Source organism: Macrotis lagotis, chromosome X (assembly GCF_037893015.1).
Source record: "Macrotis lagotis isolate mMagLag1 chromosome X, bilby.v1.9.chrom.fasta, whole genome shotgun sequence".
Classification (NCBI taxonomy): domain Eukaryota; kingdom Metazoa; phylum Chordata; class Mammalia; order Peramelemorphia; family Peramelidae; genus Macrotis; species Macrotis lagotis.
Window position 1 is genome coordinate 347,212,685 of NC_133666.1, and position 19,082 is coordinate 347,231,766.

Sequence of the window (19,082 nt, forward strand, 5' to 3'; positions counted from 1 at the left end):
ATCTCCCCCATAAATTTAGAACTCACTCTTATGCCTGGCTGCTTTATGAATTTATTAGATATGATAGAATAAAATGAAGAGAAACAGAATATAATGACTGATTTATACTTTAAGACCTTATTATCCCTTTTTGTCTCCTTACTTTCTACCATACATTTTAGTCAATTTTAGTCAATCTCTGGTTGCTATTTAATGTTCAATATTACTTCATCTCTGTTATTCATTCAAAACAAATTCTATTATCATGAATTATATGAGAGCAATTATTAACCAATGCAAGGAGTCCTGAGACTTAAATTTCTCAGCTACAAATATTGATTTGTATTGGCTGGACCCTTAGACAAAATTATATTACATGAAGTGAACTTGAAAAATCAATTGATCAGTGGTTCCATGAATACCCCTCCCCCATTATACCACCAACAGATGCTTATGTGACATGCACTCAAAGTTCTTCAGCATTCTAATTTGCCTCTTCCACTGGCTGCTCTCCATCTTATTAATGTTCACAAAGGGTTCACCAGTGACTTGAACTTCAGATTACACTAAAATATAGCTTGCACAATTGCATACAACATTCTAGATCTGACAATATCACAGTAACATTTTCAGAAATTTGGTTTCTGTTAAGGTAATATCTGCTTAAAAATGCAAATTTCATTTACATGAAACTTTTCTTTTTAAAAATGTGTAACTTAATCATTCTTCATTATTTTATCTTAAAATAATTATGCTTTTTGATGATCTGATTCATTTTATCTCTTCATACCTTCCTGCCCACATATATGAAATGACTATGAGTTACAGAGAAAGTGCTTCCCTGCATTGTTTCTTCAAAGGGAATTCCCTAAACTACCTAAGTCAGTTTCCATTCTGTCCAATTTCACTTTTTTGTAGGTAATCAAAATAAGACACCAAAACCAAGATTAAATCAAATTTTTACAAAAGAGTTTTTCTGTTAGTGCTAGAATTACATTAGTGTTTTTAACATAGCTAAGGGCTAAGTTATGGTAGCCAATATTTATAGTTTAGAAATTGAAATATCAGGACTCTTTGCATTACATTAATAAATGCTCTTATATTATTCATGGTAACATTTATTTTGAATAAATAAAAGACAAGAAAATATTGAACACTCAATTTAATATGAATTCTTTAAAGTGGTTGTGAATGATGCTCAAGTAGCTATCTCAAGACATGCTATAAAAGTAACTATCTTAACATTTGCATGCCAATGGATATGATTTCTTCCTCTGTGAAATATATATGCAAAACCTACATCACAGTACAGCTGCACTCCTAGACTATACCAGTTAAATTTCTTTCAGATGAATTTTAAGTATATACTCAAGCCTCCTGCCTTTCTATTAAGATACTGGAAATATGACATAACTATAGTATTCACAGATGGAGATATATATATATTTATGGTAGCTCTATCTGCATAAATCAAGTGAATATGAATAAAACACTGTTTAACCTTATAACAAAACAATTTGACTTCAGAAGTAAGGCATTCTATGCTGCTATGGGGGGTGGAGAGAAGCACTTATTTCTTTAATAAATATCTTTCATGATTTTTGCAAGCTCAGAAATAACTTAATCCTTAATGTCAACTTTCTGATGAAGATATACGAAAGCAAAAATTAAGTAGAATCTCCTTGACTCTCCCTGTGCTACTATAATTCCTGAAGAATTGATATCATGATAGGAAACTCACTGAGGTCAAAGAGCAACCACTTAAAAGGGGGTTTGGAGGGAGGAAAATATTCATAATCAACTAATATAAAAGTCAAACATGTGACACCAGGTCCTCAAATGCAGCCAACCAGTAACCCTCCCATTGTATTGAGCAAACTATTATCTTATTAACAGTTAAAAGGAATGCAAATTTAGAATTTCTGAGCATAACATTACAGTTTTTCTTTTAAATTTTATTTAGGACAGTAGATTTTGTAAAATAAATTCTAAAAAAAACTAGACCATAACCTACAAAGAGTCATAGAATTCAAAATTAATCAATGATCTTAAAATATAAATAAAAAGTAACAATATAAACAAGTCAGAAACTTTTTTTGCACTCTAATGTAGGAAAAAAAATTAAGTTTTCACCCACCTGGGATCTTTCTGAATGCTATCAATGGAAGGTGACCTAGCCAAAGTCCCTTCAGGTGGTATGGCAGGCCCAGATTTGCTGTATGGTGACTCGACAGATGGACAATACTGCAGCTGTCGGTAGGGGTCTGCGTAATTGGAGGCTGGGCCTGCAGCGTAACTGGCCCTCTGGAAGGTCGATGCTGCATTCTGAGAGCCGTGCTGACTGCCTGTGCGCTGTAAGGGTACGGAGTCGACACCAGGGGAAGATGGGGCTACGACAGGAAAGTAGGGACAAAGTAAAAAATTGAGGACCTGTTCACAGAAATGGTTAACCAGGTCTAGGCAGAGGAAAAAAATACACACATAAAAACAGGGGTTTGAAAAAAATTAAAAAAAGAAACTGTCATCACTGCAATCAAGAAGTTCAATATTATCAAGTGCAATTTTAAGTAATAAGCCAATTAATTGATTACTGCTTAGGAAAATAAATATAGTAACTGTGAGGGGATAATCCTTCACAAAGGGTATAAAATATCAAACAGTTGATGATTTAAGCGAAATGAAAAATGTTTACAAAACTAGAATACAATATAACGTAGTTTAATATCTTACTAAGAACCATCAACAATTATCATAATGCTAGGTTACAAAGAAGCAAGTATCAGAGGTGGGGAAGTGATACCCTCTTCTCCCATCACCTTTAAACAAGTTCTACTGGAGAATTCACATGCCTATAAAGAAAATTTTTACTTCACCTATTAAAAATCCTAATTTTCACACTTCAAAATAATTATAAATAGTTTAGGGAGGATGACTTTGATTTTAAGAAATGATATGATGATATATATTTTTGAAATGACCAATCTAGGAATTTTGTTTTGGTGGTTTATTTTTTATAACACAAGGTGTATATTTTTCACTTTAAAAAATTTTCAGTTGGCAGGAAAGTAAAAGAGGGTTATAATAAATGCTTGGAAAAATAATTTTAAAAGAAATATCACATCATTAAAAGAAAAATAAGATGATTTTATATATGTCACACCCTACAAGAAATATAGCATTTTTCTTCCAACAAAATTTCTTAAGATCTTTATTTCTTTTCCCCAATAGAATATGCTATTAATACAGTTTTAGAGTTGGTGAAGGGAGGGCAATCATCCAAATAGAATCATATAAAAATAAAATGATGAATTAACTACTATTTGCTTTAGGATATTATTTAATGTTTTAACATTTTCCCCTGTAGTTTAAGACATGCTCCCATTGAAATATAGTATTTTTTATAAATCTAAATTAATTGAAGATATTCTGTTGAAGAATAAAATAAAGTTTCAATAAATAAAGTGAATTTGAATATTTTAAAAATTAAGTCAGAATGTCATATCATGTACTATTTTTCTATTCCATTTAAAGGAAAAAAGTAACTACCTTCATCTAAAACAAGTCTGAAAAATTCATGAACTGACAAAGAAAATGGTAGTTCTTGGAATCATTAAGATAGACAACACATTTACTTTCTGTCTCCTAGATAACAATGCACCCAAATTAGTCAGTATCAAAACATGATCAATTATAGTGAGGTAGTTACATTACAATATTGTTAAGCCCCCAATATAAATCATACCAGACTTCCATATAATGTTAAATAGTGTCACCTGCTGAAGTTGATTGGTCAAAGTTGTTGTATTCTCCTTTGATTATTGGGAACATGCATCAAATTATAACACAAATGAAACTGTCACAATGCCAAAACTATGGTGCAAGAATTTAGGGATATTTAATTCAAATGATATAAAAAGATGATGTAAAGATGAAAAGGATAAAAACAAAACATGTTCCAGTCTTGGGGATGGATCTGCCAGTTGAGAGAAGCAGGTTTAGTTCCTGCTATATCTTTCATATCAACTCAGTGATTTCCAAAAAGGAAAAATGAATATTTCAGTGACAAAGCCAATGCGATAAAACATGCTTGACAAGAAAAGCTGTCTCTCTTACAATCCTTGGGGGTTCCATTTAATTAAGTAAGCAAGAGTTATTTTACATTTTCTATTTCACAGTAATTTGTTTGAATCAATAAAAAAGTTTGATTGTAAGAATTATTTATTTTAATATGACTTTTCCAGGGATCTTTATTACTTCTGTAATACTATTTTCTTACATATTATGGACCTAGTGTATATTGATACATTGTAATAATAATGAGTATTAACAATAGTTAGGAGAGTATAAATAATAATAAGAAAGTTTACAATGATAGGAGAGTTTAAAGCTAAATATGTTATGACCAAGAGAAATGATACTTCAGTTAAAAATAATGAAAAAACTAGATATTGGTTCAGTTTTTAAGGAAATCAGGAAAATTAGCAAATCAAGGACAAAGTAGAGCTATACTAGAAATATGTAGTATTGTTTGTTTGACACAATTTTTTGGAAAACTTTTATAGGCATTATAAGAGATTAATTATTTCTATTTTAAAAATATTTTTCTTTAAAAAGATGAATCTACATAATAGGTAGAACATTTTATGGTTCCCAGAATATTTTCCTCACAACAACCCTGTGAGGTAGGTAGTATGATTATAATTATTCTCATTTTACAGGTGAGAAAAATGAGGTGCTGAAAAGTTCTATGACTTGCTCATGAGAATTGTGACTGTTAAGTATTCAATCAGGATTTGAACTCAGGTCTCCAAACTTCAAGTGTGATGCTATATTTTATAGAATAGATTAAAAACTATTTGTAATCTGATACTGTTTTATTTTCACTTGGTGGTTCCAAAAAATTTGCACAGTGACTTGCATATATCTATGCTTTTCTCAAGAGCATATTAAGATATGATATAAATGTTGAATATATAAACATAACAATTGTTTAAGTAGAAGTATACTGCATTGTTATGATCATATAAAATGAATATCTTTATTAATGACTATGATTCTATTTGGTTGGGTTCTTTTGTTTTATTTCTGGTTCAGACCTATGTAATTTCATAGTTAGATTAATTCCTGGTCTGGATATTTTCTCCACCAATTCAGATTAGCAACTTCTCTGTAACTGAAAATCTTAAAGAGGTTCCCTGAAGTGTTAAGTGACTTGCCTATCATTACACATCTCGTATTTAACCAGAAGTAAAACTTGAAGGATTTTTTGACTCCATGTTCTCTTTCATTTATTAGTTGACAAGGCTGAAACGTATTCATGTAAATAATTCTAGAAGTGTAAATCGTTCAAAATGGAAAGTCAGGGACGCCTGATCTTAGAAAATGAAGTTCTGCATATTTGTGTCCAGGCTGAAGATGGAACACATACGACTTGTTTAGTCTTTGGAGATGTTCTTAAATTCTTGTCCTTCTAATAGTGCTAAATTTCTTTTCTGATTTGGCAAGGACCACTGCTATATTTGTTAACTAGTCATCTGCTGGAAAATCAAAACAACTTATAAACTATCACATGTGTTCTCTGAATTTGATTTTTTTCTATATATAGCATGTCTTTACCAAACTGTTTGCATGTTATCTTCTCCACTAAACTGTAAGCCCCTTGAGAAAAGGGACTTTTTTGGGGGGGGTTCCCTTATTTTGTATAAACAAAACATAGCACAGCTCTTGATACTCCAGTGCTTAATAAATCATATTTGACTTGTTCTGTTCTTAGTATGGAGCAAATTCCTGGTTTAAAAAGGGAGTAAATAAAGGACAGTCTTTCCTTTTGATTAGGTACTTGCAAATAAAGAGGAACAGGCAACACAAAAGTCTAAGAAAAAAGGAGGAATAAAAGAAAGATAAGCAAATTACATGTATTCCATCACTTATTAAATGAAATTTGCTAAATGAAAATATTTTGGAGAAGGTATAAGTAAAAGAATGTTATGAAATAGTATAAAAACATTTAGTAAACATTTCTAAACACAGAGAAGGGAAAGAGTACAAAAAATCTCACTGACAGAACATAGTACAGAAGAAACTAAAATACTAGTAGATAATAAACACACATACACATACACATACACACACAAACCCCCCCAAATTAGATCAAATCATCAGGGAGAGTTACATAGCAATACTAATGGTATTTAAGGAGTTATAACAGAAAAGTTAAGTCAGTGAATTGGTATCCAAATGCCTAAGGAGGAATTGAAAAGGAAATAATGGGATAATATTACTCAAGAATATAATTCATAAAAAAGGCAAAAGGTTTTAGTTTGTTAAATGGTGAAAAGACTCACCATTGGAGAGACTGTCTTTAGTTTTTATTTTATTTTAGAAAATAAAGGGGAAATATTGGTATGAGGAAGAAGTACACAAACTAAATTAGGATGAAATTATTTCAATATGCTAGATGGAGCTTGATTTCATGACCCTGTTGATCAATGTCAATTAAGGTAATTTAATCATATAACATTATTTTAGAACTTTTGGAGGATTGTTGAGATGCCTGAGTCTAGAAAAATGTACTAATTGCCAACTCATACTAGAATATACGTATGTGATACACATACACACATACATCACATATATTATGAGATTGGATTGTTTGATATGAGTCATTTCTTTATTTTTGAAATATTCCTTTGGAATTCTCATTTGGATATTCAAAAATAAAGAACTGACTACTGTAGAACAATCCAACCTCATCAAATTTCAGGAATATACAGTCAAGAGATTAGACTACATCTGCATACAAAGAATTTTTGATTCTTTAACCCACTCTATGAATATATTTAGAAAATATATCATGGGTTCTACAATTAGGAGTAGTTATACAACTTCCTTACAGGTCATACAAAAGAATCAAGCTTACTGGTGGAGTGGACAAGATGAGTGATTTGCTGAAGGGATTATTTCAGGGACAAAATGTAAATATTTGAGAGGACACATGGTATAGTGTACATTCCTAGAGTCAGAGTGGTCCTTATTTATGTCCTGCCTCTGACATGTACTAGTTGTGCAGCCATAAGGAAGCTCTGATATGTCTCAGAATCTCAGGCTATTGTAAATGACAAGAGTTTTAAGACAATTAACATTTCCTTCAACGAAAGGAATTCCCCATACGAATGATATCACACTTACTAACCAAAAGTAATAACAACACATATAGATGTAATTAGTGTTAGAAGAAGGCATTTGATGTTGACCCCACCAAATAAGGGCAGCAGTTAAAGAGAAAGACGGAGGGCAGGGGGAAGAGTTGACTCTTTTTTACAACTTGACTTCAAAGTGACTTTGTTATGCTTATCCCATAGTAAAAAATGGATCATAAAAATATAAACACACATAAAGCTACAAAGATTCAAAATAATATAAAATGACTGGATACAAATAAGGAAGACAATAACGTCATGAGACATCTCAAACTGAATAAGATGTATAGAACTATGGATTTTTAAAAGATAGCTTTAAAAGAAATGAGGCATATTAGAACTAAATGATCATATTGCCATTATCATCTGTTTGGACTATCCATGCTATAAGAATATGCTTTTTAAAAAAAAAACAGCATGCTTTTGTTTAGTTTTACTTTTTTAAATACATTTGGCTCTATTGGAGTTCTGTGTATTCTTAGCCAAATTTCTCTTAAACCTTTTAAAATTATTCTGTACCAATTCATAGCAAAGACACAGCAGACATTTTAGATGGATAGTCCTTGTTCTGCTCTATAAATATTTCCCCTTTCTCTTCTCAGGAAATATAAATTTTTTCTATTTGATAAACTTTTGAGTAACCCTCTTTCTGTCTGGGGATTAAAACAGCAGGCTCTTCACTAAGAAAACAGCTGCTGACTTTATTCATCAACCTGTAACAAAATATTTTGTTTATCTTCTATAGAAGCATAAATCAAGGGGAAATTAGGGAAAGTTAGAGCTATACTCTTTTAATTATGGTGCATGCCTATATTAGAGATAGAGAGCATTTTTTAAAAGATAAATGGAATGTCTTGCTCAATGATGGAAGATGACAGAGTGAATAGCAGACTAGTTTTAGGAAACAGAAAAATATATGGAAACTTAGCTTTCAGAATTCTTAAAAGTAGATAAAAGCAAATAAACATATTTTAGCAATTTAGAATTTTAGGATCAGGTACCTAAGTAAAAAAGAATGTTAAGGAAATAAATAGAATGTAGGGTAAGAACAATTTAAAAAAATTAAATCTATTTTATGTATCATATATTTCTATAAATAATGATACATCATACATAGAGACAATTAGAAACTAATATTTCATTAATATAGAGAATTACCACTTAGGAAAATTATCTCCATCAATAAAGGACAGAACTTTCTATCAAACTTAGAGTGAGAGAATTGCCTAGAACAATGATATTAAGGTCCTTGCCCAGGCTAATCCAGGGTGCAGCAGAGACAGCATTCCAATCTTGGTTTTAACTTCAAGCCCAGATTTCTCTATTCTGCTAGCACTCTGGGGTTCTTTTTAGATGTAAATCTTTGTAATTAATGATGTAAAAATAGTTGTGTCTTTATATGCATATGTGTATAAATTCAGTATAGCATACTAGATAGAATGCAATCCTGGAAATAAAGAAGGTTCATTTTCTACCTCTGATACATATTGATCAAGAGATTCTGGATAACTCTTAAGGACCGTAAACTACATAGAATGTACTCACCTGAATAAATTAGAGGAAATGCATCCTTGAAACTATAGTTTCAATACCCATGTCTATTATATATATATATATATATATATATATATATATATATATATGTACTATATAATATACATATATATATGTGCTCACTGTTTTTTTGTTTCAAGTTATTTCATAATTTTCTAAATTCTAAGTCAAAAAGAGAAATGAAAAGGGGGGACTTCCAACTTTCAAGACATTGTACAACTTGTCCATTCACCCCATCACATTAAAATGTATGGAATGTTATGGTAAGGATTGAACATATGGCTCTGAATAAGGACATGAGAGACAACCATTATATTTATTGTCATTTAATTATTTCCACTATTACAATTGTTATTATTTAAATAAACCTTTTTAACAGTGAAACTTGAAGTGATAAACCTCCTTAAGAACTGTTCACAACATCTTTTTGATATATTAGGGCTGGTCTTCAAAAAATACAAATATATATATATATATATATATGAAAAATGCAAAGAATAAGAATTTTTACTTTGCAGAACATTTTAATAAGGACTCAAAAATTCAACTTCTTGATGTGATCTACATAATATAAGGGTTATCCAATAAAGCAGAAACTGTGACCATGTATTTTTTGTGGAATTACAATTCAGATAAATGACTAGTGATTCCATTAGCTATATAATCATCAATTTGTTAATTCCTATTGAAATATACCACTATCATATATGTGTTTATTATGAAATCATTAATGGAAGCTACTAAAATAATTTGTGTTAGGTAACTAGGTAACATAGTGGATAGAGCACTGACCCTGTAGTCAGGAGGACCTGAGTTCAGTCTAGTCTCAGACATATAATATGTATTTTGCTTTGTTACTTTGGGCGAGTCACTTAACCCCATTGCCTTGCAAAACAATAATAATGATAATAATAATTTTATATATATATATATATATTAACTGCTACACACAGAAATAGAAATGAGAGATTGTGGAAACACAACAATTGTAACAAATAATGAAAAGCATAATATGAATTACTCTAGTAGACATCTACAATATGGGGGGGTATAATTATACACTGGGAAAGAATACTGCATTGATATTCATGAGAACTAGGTCATAATCCCAGCTTTCCTTGAAATAGTTCTGGGGCAAGTTGCCTAACTTTTCAAGATTCTATTTTCCCAACTGCTTCTCCTATTTTATTTTGAAATTTCTCAGATTTAATATTTGTTTTCTTTGTTTAAACCAGAAAAAATTGTAGAAAAGTCTTTATAAAAGTAGGGAACTGGATGAGTTCGGGCACATGTCATCAATGAATGAGAATTTTTATAAAGCTAGTTTTTTCTGAAGAGCCATACCAGTATATGGGCAACAAGATATGATAAGGACCAGTGTACATCCCAAATTGGAATGAATTCTGGATACCCTAAGAAAAAAGAAAGCAAAGGAATCTTTCAAACAATTGTAATGGAAATATATAAAGGCAAATGGGGAAGAAAAAGCTTCTAAAATGGAAATAAGAGTATATTTCTTATCTGTCACAGAAAACAAGAGGAAAAGGCATTTATAATAATCATATTAAAAAGTAGATTTTTTTTCTAATTGGTACACTAAATGGCAGATTTTTTTTGACATTTAGTTTGGTGAGTCCATATATTGGATAGACTGTGAAATATGTTAATTGTTTTAAAATTAATGTGGGAGGATACATGAAGTAGTGAAAGATTACTAGCCTTGGAGTTAGACCAATTTTAAATACTACTTGTGCTATTTATGTATGTGACCTTAAGCAAGCATTGGTTTTTTTCTGAATCTCAGTTACTTCTTCTAAAACTTGAGGAATTAGGACATCTATCTATCTATCTATCTATCTATCTATCTATCTATCTATCTATCTATCTATATCTATAGATATTTAGATATATATATTTTATGGGACCTGTAAAAATGATATATGCTTGCACTATAACATAACTTTTTCATAATGATCTTTAAAATGTATAATGCATTTATTTTTATTTTTGCTTTATAAATGAGTAAACTTTATTAAAAAGTTTATCTGACTTGCTTAAGGTCAGATGGGATCTACTTTCTTCTGATTGGAAGAAGAGAGAAAGAGGATGATGATAGAAATGTAGAATTTTAAACTGCTTTCACAACCCTTACCTCATTTTTTATTCCAATAAAACCCTTGTGATATTGGTAAAACATAAATGAAAATGATGAAAACAAAATAAAATAACATCTTCAAATTCAGAAAGGCTAAGTACTTTATCCTAAACAGCAAGGCAAAAAGGAGAAGGAATCTAGGCCTGCTGACTTCCTTTAGTGTTTTTTCCTTCCTATCATGCATGGGGCCTCTCTTAAATTTCTAACTTTTTTCAACATCAAATAAACGTTAGCATAAGTTCGAACCACAACATATGTATCAGGCAGATGAAAGCAGCTTAAAGTGATATATATATATAAACTTTGCTGATGTCTGTATTTTCTCTGTTTAAGTTTTTGTAATATTTGTATCAAGTCAGGTACATATGATATAAGTCCTACCTACCCAATCATTAATTTTTGTCATGTGGCAAAATGTGCAGTCTGTGGGTTAAGATATGCTTATGTTGGGGCAGCTAGGTGGTGCAGTGGATAGAGCACCAGCCCTGGAGTCAGGAGTACCTGCGTTCAAATCTGACCTCAAACACTTAGTATTACCTAGCTGTGTGGCCGTGGGCAAGCCACTTAACCCCATTGCCCTGCAAAAACATAAAAGATATGCTTATGTTAACAAAACTATATTCCTGTGCATCTTTCATTGACTATTTCCAGAAGTATTCCTAATTTCTTCTTCATAATACTAAATTAATCTATTAATCAATCTCTACTCAAGGGCTCAGTGTTGATTAATATTTCTACTGAAAAAATATTGATAAATATGGATGGACTGTGATTTCATTAGTATGGGGTGGAAATTCCTTCTTCTTAAAGCAGGTCAGCACATACTTTACAACTTTTAGTTTCAAACAGGTGCTTAGAGATTAAATGATTTTAGACTAAGTGACTTGCCTAGGGTCATTCAGCCAGTAAATCATAGAGAAAAAAATTGAACCCAGGGTTTCCTAACTGTGAGATCAAGTCTCTATCTATGACACAACATTGTTAAAAGAATTAAATATTTTATCTGCTGTATCTAAGGGGAATTCAATGATATATTCAATTGTTTCTCTAATATCCACACAAAACTAGTATAATTATTAATTTTAGTTATCATATATATCCACAATGACAAATATATAGACTGTGTTAAGAATAGCCATGGATGTGCTCTTTCATTTTTAGAGTTTGATCATATTATAAATTGCTTATATTCATTAATGCTCCTACTAACTTTTCCCTGCAATAGAGATATTTTTTTGTTGGTAGCTTCGGAGTGAGATATATATATATATATATATATATATATATATATATATATATATATACACACACACATATATGTGTGTGTATGCATGTATTACACTGTAGGGCAGCCAGATGTCAGGAGGAGCTGAGTTTAAATCTGGTCTCAGATACTAAATAATACAGCTAACTGTGTAACTTTGGGCAAAACGCTTAACCCTATTCATTGCCTTGCAAAATAAAAGCCAAAAATAAATATATTACACTGCATAGACATAATGTCAAAGGGTTCTGATGTAAGATAAATTCTGATTTAAAAGCCTTCAGCAGTTGTATTTTACAATGATAACTGAATGTAATACACATATTTATTCCTGATTCATATTGGGTAGATTGAGAGATTTCTCACCCCCAACACAAATATAAACTGATTGTTTTCATTAGGTTTCCTTTTATGTTGATATGTTAATTTCCCCCAAACTCAGAAAGGAATTTATCCATTTGCAATGAAACTTCTATTTTAATAAGTTCTCTGTTGTGTGGCTGCATCCATTACAGCATACTTTTGGTTAACCAGGTATATCGTATTGCATTTCCCTATATTTAAACCATTTTTATGTATTACTAAAGATCTTTGAAATATTAATAGACTGCTGAGTTATATAAAAGAATTGGGAGAATACAGTTTATGATCACATTTTAGGTTAAATCTGTGTCTAGTGTTAATTAGTATTCTGCTGGACACAGGCAACAAAAACTAATAAGGACCATGGGGAAGCAGTGAAATGGTCTCACCATAATATAAATTGTTTTGGATTCAATCATTCTATAGAAATTATTTGCATAAAACAAACAAAAACTCATTTGACTAATAAATATCTAAAATATCAAGTAAAGATGAAGAAGAATTGACTTATAAAGCCAAAATTTTTAATGAATCAAATTTTAATTTGATTTTACTTTTGTTTTTTTAATTGTAAAACCAAATATTAAAACTATCTGGTCAGTTACAGCACTCATTCCATTCTTTGACCCAGATAAAATCTCAGATTACTACTAGGTTGCTTTATGATTGGCAAATAATTAGCCTAACTTTTATATCTGAAATTTTCATACATTTTCAGGGAAATACTTATTTTAATTTCCCCATGTGTAAGTTAAATATTATTTAATGGTAAACTTGGTAGCATTATATGCAGAAATATTCAGAAATAAATACTATTCTTATTAGGATTTCTAAGTATTATTGATATTCAGACTGAGTTCTTCATGGAAGTTATGCTAAATTAAAACATTCAATTTAATATTACAAAATATTACATGTTTGTAAATACCAAAAGGATCACATATAAGCATATATATTTTTCTATTTATTATTTCAGAAAGAAGAGATTTAGGATATGTCTTTCATCTATAAGGGAATGGTCCTAATTTGTAAAAGCTACTAGTCAGGTTTAAAAGAAATTGAGGAGCTGAACAAATAGAATTCAGAATTGTAATGATGTCCAAATGCAACTAACTCATATTTACATATATATGGAACTAGTATTGACACTAATACAATCCATATAACTTTGAAAATTTCAATTTAAAAAGTATCTTTTTATACCAAATAGTAAGTTCTTCAGATGATGTGTCTTTTGGCTTTATATATATTTATATTTGTATTTACAATAACAAAGAAATTTTTGCTAGTTTCTTTCATTTGTTCTACTTTGTGCAAATGTTAGAAAGTCTTCATTTGCTTTTCAAATAGCTCTTGAGAAAAGTTTGAAATCAATCTGTAAATTATGAGGAAAATGCAGAATTTTTATGAGGTGATTAGTCATTGTCATGATTTAGTTTATGGAATTTGTTCATGTTAAGAAGATTTGTCCCATTTCACCCTAATATAAACAACCTGAGTATCTTGGTCAGCAATTATTAACAGCTCTAGAAATAACAATAACTTAGAACTTATTCAATTCTATTCATTTCATTACCAGAAGATTAATTGCCTAAAGTTATTGAGTTCTAGAAGTATTCTTTATATAAGCACTTTAGTCTATCTAGCTTCTGTTGAGAAGTATGACTTTCCTTTTCTGTTTGTCATTAACTTTATGTACTATATGTTACAATATCACTTATGTAAGTAATTCCTATTAAACTACAGATGCTGTAACAGCATGGCATTTAATTGTATGAAACAAAACACATGATTATGTGAGTCAATTATTAAGGAATAATGTCTAGTACTTGTTACATGTGAATTGCACTTTGGACTATCCAATACCTAAATAGAAAAATTATCAAGATATGTGCTTCATTTTTTGGTAAAAATATTTATTTGAGCTAATAATTTATAGGCTCATAAAATTTAAAGACTCAGCAAGTTTAAGTGACTTGCAAAGTTTCTATGTTATAAGAATCATAAATAGCACAGCCAATATAAATGCCTAAATCTCTTAACTCCAAATCTATTTATTCAAGGGCCCAGAAATCCTTTTTAATGGAGAATTTTCAATGAATGAAGGTGAATTCTTATGTTTACTCATTAGCTATACAAGAATTACTATTTTTAAATGAAAGCCACACAATATTTTGATTGTGGACATCAGATATATTTTGAAAAGAAATATAGTCTATTTCTATTAATCTAATGTAAATAAAGCCTTGTTTAAAATTTTGAAGATATTTTCTTTCCCATGATGTCTTTTGTGCATATCTAAGTTTACTCACAACATTGATGCCAAGAATTGAGGGCTGAGGGAAAATTTTAGGACTTGTGGCCTCAAGAAAAGGACTTGGGCATTCTCTTTGGTCTGTTTCATTTTTCTTTTGAGCTCTGGGTCAGGTGGTGGAATCTCCACTGGACCTGGAATCAAATCATGTCACCTTCTAGCCAAGATTCAAGATTCATCATGCAGTCACTTAGGCCTGGGAATGTCTGAGACTCAAGTCCAAGGTTGGGGCCAAGGGTGGGGGTGGGGGTGGGGGTGGGGGGAAGACTTGGAACTTGAGAATGTTTTATGAAAGAAACCAGTTAAATAGGAAACTTCTTCCCTTTCCATTCCCCAAAGACTGAGTTGATTCATGGAGAGGATTATATATCCACTTGTAGGGATGTTTGCATATTTCCTTTTGTTTTTCTTTCTAAGTCAGTATTCCTTTGCAAAATCTAATCCAACTAAATGATTGGGTACAAGGACCCTTCTGACAATTGTGGGACACCAAAACTGTGGATCCAGAAGGAGAATCATGGGAGAGAGGTACAATGTAGAACACGTGACTTCTAGGCATTGGGATTCAAGGTGAGCACTGTGAAATATCCTACTGAATTTCCAAAGCAAAATGCCTGTCCTCATTTGGCACTTCGCTATTTTACTTCATAGCTCTCAGGTTTTGGATTGTTTGTTTTTGTTTCTTATACATCTACTCTGAGTCAGGTTCAGTTAAAATCATTCTTAGGATAGTGACACTGGACACTACTTTGACATCTTTGTATTCTCCATTGCTACTTTGCATAATATTTTATATGCAGGAGTCAAGTAGCAAATTACCAGTGCTTTACTTGACTATAAAAAAACATATAATAAATAATCTTTTGTGGAAGATGGTACTTTTAATTTTCCCTTAACAACTGTAAAATTTTGCAGTGATTAAAATTTAGTATTTAGCAAAAGTGATCATGAGATTTGAAAATATGTATGAATAGCATGGAGACTTTTTGTATACCAGATTTATTTTTGTAAGCCTACCAGTTGAGTTCTCAATTTTTCATTTTAATCTTCAAAACATCCCTCAAGTAAAACCACTTTTATCAATTAAATTAATTCATTACTTTTCTGTTCTCTTAAGGATGAGTCTCTGAATAGCTTATTTTATTAAAGTCATTCTTCTTACCAGTCTGTTTGTTTCCTTCCCTATACCCTCACCCACTTGCCTTGTCTTTTCACTAATGTCAGTCTTATTCTTCCCTGGTACTTATGGGGAATGAGAAAAGGGTCCTCCTCTCAGCCAACTGAAATTCTATGTTATTTTCATGCCCAGCTTGGGAAGGCACTGTGAAATTCTTTTAAAAGCCCAAGCATTGCAAGTAAATTGCATAACATATTATTTCATAGTTGCTTATCAAGCAGTTTCAAAGTTCCAAAACATATTTTCTCATTTTCTAGGTATGTACACATTTTTCCAAATAAATTTAGTAATGGTGCCTACTCCTTCCTTTGAATTTCTCACAAAGCCTAAAACAAAGCAAGGGAAATGGTGTTTTAAAAACACTTGTTTTTTGGTAACTGGTTTGGCTGAAGGCTGATTGACTCTAGTTAGACACTCTTGTTCCCTAATTCCAGATTCCAGAGGAAAAAGCAAGGGACCTTGCTTGGATTACTCTGTTTCAGTAATGTTTTTGAGAGGTCTAGAAAACCACTGGAAAAGCAAAACCGTATTAATAAAAGAATAATGATAGATATTGAAAAAGCACTAAAGTTATGAATCCAATGCTATTTCTATATAGATCACGACTCCATTTGGCAAAAGAGGAGAGTAGATATCCAGATTGGATTAGAAATACAGTTGGGAAAAGGAGGGTGTGTATTTGTCTGTTTGTGTGTATGTGTGTGTGTGTGTGTGTGTGTGTGTGTGTGTGTGTCTATGTACTCTTTGGGGTTTCTGAGTTCAGTTGCTAGATAAATTATACTAAAAGTAGACAAGTCATGGAAATCTGCAAGTTTCCTGAATTCAGTTATTCCAAATTGGCAGGGGAAGACTAGGGAAGAACCTTGACAATTGGTAATGACATGATCCTAGAAATTTCTCACTGCCATTAACCAGCACAAATATGCAAAGAAGATATTTTTACATAACATTTGTGAAATACAACATAAAAAAATAGATGCTTTCCAAAGAAAGGGTACATTTTTTAAAATAAAATTAAATATCCCAGGTTTTAAAGACCTTTCCATATCAATATACCACATTAGATAATTTTTGAAAAATAAATAAAACATTAAACATACAATCAATATTTGATAAACATTAGAAAATACATGTCAAATAACATGTATTTATGTTATATTTTAGTTTAATAATTCTGCTCCTTATACCTCTCCTCACTACACATTTGAACCTAAGAAGAAAACCAAATTAGTCAATGTATATTATTGAATAGGGCACTCATTTTAATGTGCATCATCTGATCTGAATGAGTGCATATTTATTAATATAATGCAAATAAAGTTCTTTCTTTTAGCTATATGAATTTATTATGTTAAATATGGGTCTACAACTTTGAAATGTACTATAAACAAAGTATATGTATAAATAAATATCTTTCTTCTTCCAAAAATGGAAGAATAACTTGTAAAAATTTAAAAGTCATATGCTTAATAGCACATTGCATTTAAAATTTTCTCTGTAGGAACAGATACACCTAATAAATAATTAATAAGAATAAAAAGGTCAATATTACCTACTTTAAGTTAATTTAATATCAAAATACTATCAAATATTAAAATATACTGCTACTGACCTCACAGTTAGATGTATAATTGCTCACTTGTGCCCGAAGGAACTATTCTTTGGTCTATTATGGCTCTCTTGTTACCACTGTATAGTTGAATAATGGTAAACTATGAAATACCCACATAGAGAACTTTCCTTGCTTTGTTTTGGTTTTTTTGCCAGCTGCATAAAAATAATTTAGGCTCCTAACATGAAAATAAACAAAAAACCAAAAAGAATCCAATTTGAAAGAGTCAACTTTAAAGTGAGTACATACCTGTGCTAGTTCGATAGGTGGCTGTGTGGGCTGACTGCAAAGGGTCCCCCTGGCTCTGGCTGAGACTCCGCATAGGGGGTTTCTGATAGACTCTGTCTTCATAAATGGGATCTATGTGATGTTCTGGAGACTGTAGTGACCTCAATTCAGAGCCAAGGTGGCTGTGTTGGCTGCTATAAGATGCCCGAGACCCAGCTGTAAATAACAAAACAGAAAAATTAGGAAGAGAGCACCACAGAAATAAGACTGGTTTCATCAAAGATATATTTGAGCATGAATTTGGGGTTTTATTTTTTTAAAGAATAAAACCATTGAAATGTGCAGAAAATAACATGAAATAGCAGCAATGAGTCGAGCTAATCAGCTTATCGACATCCCCCAGCTGCCTTACTCTTGATTTTCCCATAAAGAAGATAAAATTCCAAGAGATAGATCGTTATTTGTGCAAAGTCAATAAAACCACTTTTTCACAATCTCACTAATGTAGTTGGAATCCTCACTAAAGGAATTAATAAGGATGACAAAATGAAAGGTTAAAAACACATTTCTAATTGGCCGGAGTGTTTTGAACACAAAATTTACCATGAAAAAATCACTTCAGGTGATATATAAATGCATTAATGACGAAGCAAATCATCTTAATGCTTCTCCTGATGATGCATGTGGCATTTTGCCTTAAGCATTTTTCCCTTGGACTGTGAATGAACTACAATGCTAGGGCTTTCTATAGTCTAAATTCCTAGGGGATAAATAAACTAAACAGATATTCAAGTAGGAAATATTTAAAAGTTCCAGAAAAGGTGAAAAATAAGATAATTTTCTTTTGCTGCCACTTTGAAATGAGAGTACTAATACTCTTTTCTGAAAAAAAAAGAATATAATGAACATAACTCACTAATCCAGGAATTATGAAGTAAAGTTTGCAAATCACTAGTCATTAAATTTTATTATTTTCATCACTTTCTTTCACAATACTAATTATCCTGATATTATGATCTGGAATGTATAAAACATGGGTAATACAAATGCCTTAAAATTACAAAATAACAATGGAGATCAATGAACAATTAAGAAACAACAATTAAGAAAACTGACATAAATTATAAGTCAACAGATTATGTGCTTTTAAGAGCTTCCCCTAGTCATTAGAATTGATCAATTCAAAAATTATTCCAAAAATTCAAAATTCATCCCTAAAAGTTGTTGACTATGTGGG

At 31.0% G+C, this 19,082-nt stretch overlaps 1 protein-coding gene across 3 annotated transcripts in view; it reads right to left on the reverse strand.

Annotated features, from left to right (window-relative positions):
* The window catches only part of CTNND2 (catenin delta 2), a 1,202,081-nt gene that overhangs the window by 499,556 nt on the left and 683,443 nt on the right, over positions 1 to 19,082 (reverse strand). For all 3 annotated transcript variants that reach the window (XM_074205345.1, XM_074205344.1, XM_074205347.1), the window contains 2 exons: positions 17,867 to 18,061; positions 2,117 to 2,369 (listed from right to left, as the gene is read on the reverse strand). In XM_074205345.1, the coding sequence (XP_074061446.1) occupies positions 2,117 to 2,369; positions 17,867 to 18,061 (448 nt within the window). The remainder of the gene's footprint in view (positions 1 to 2,116; positions 2,370 to 17,866; positions 18,062 to 19,082) is intronic.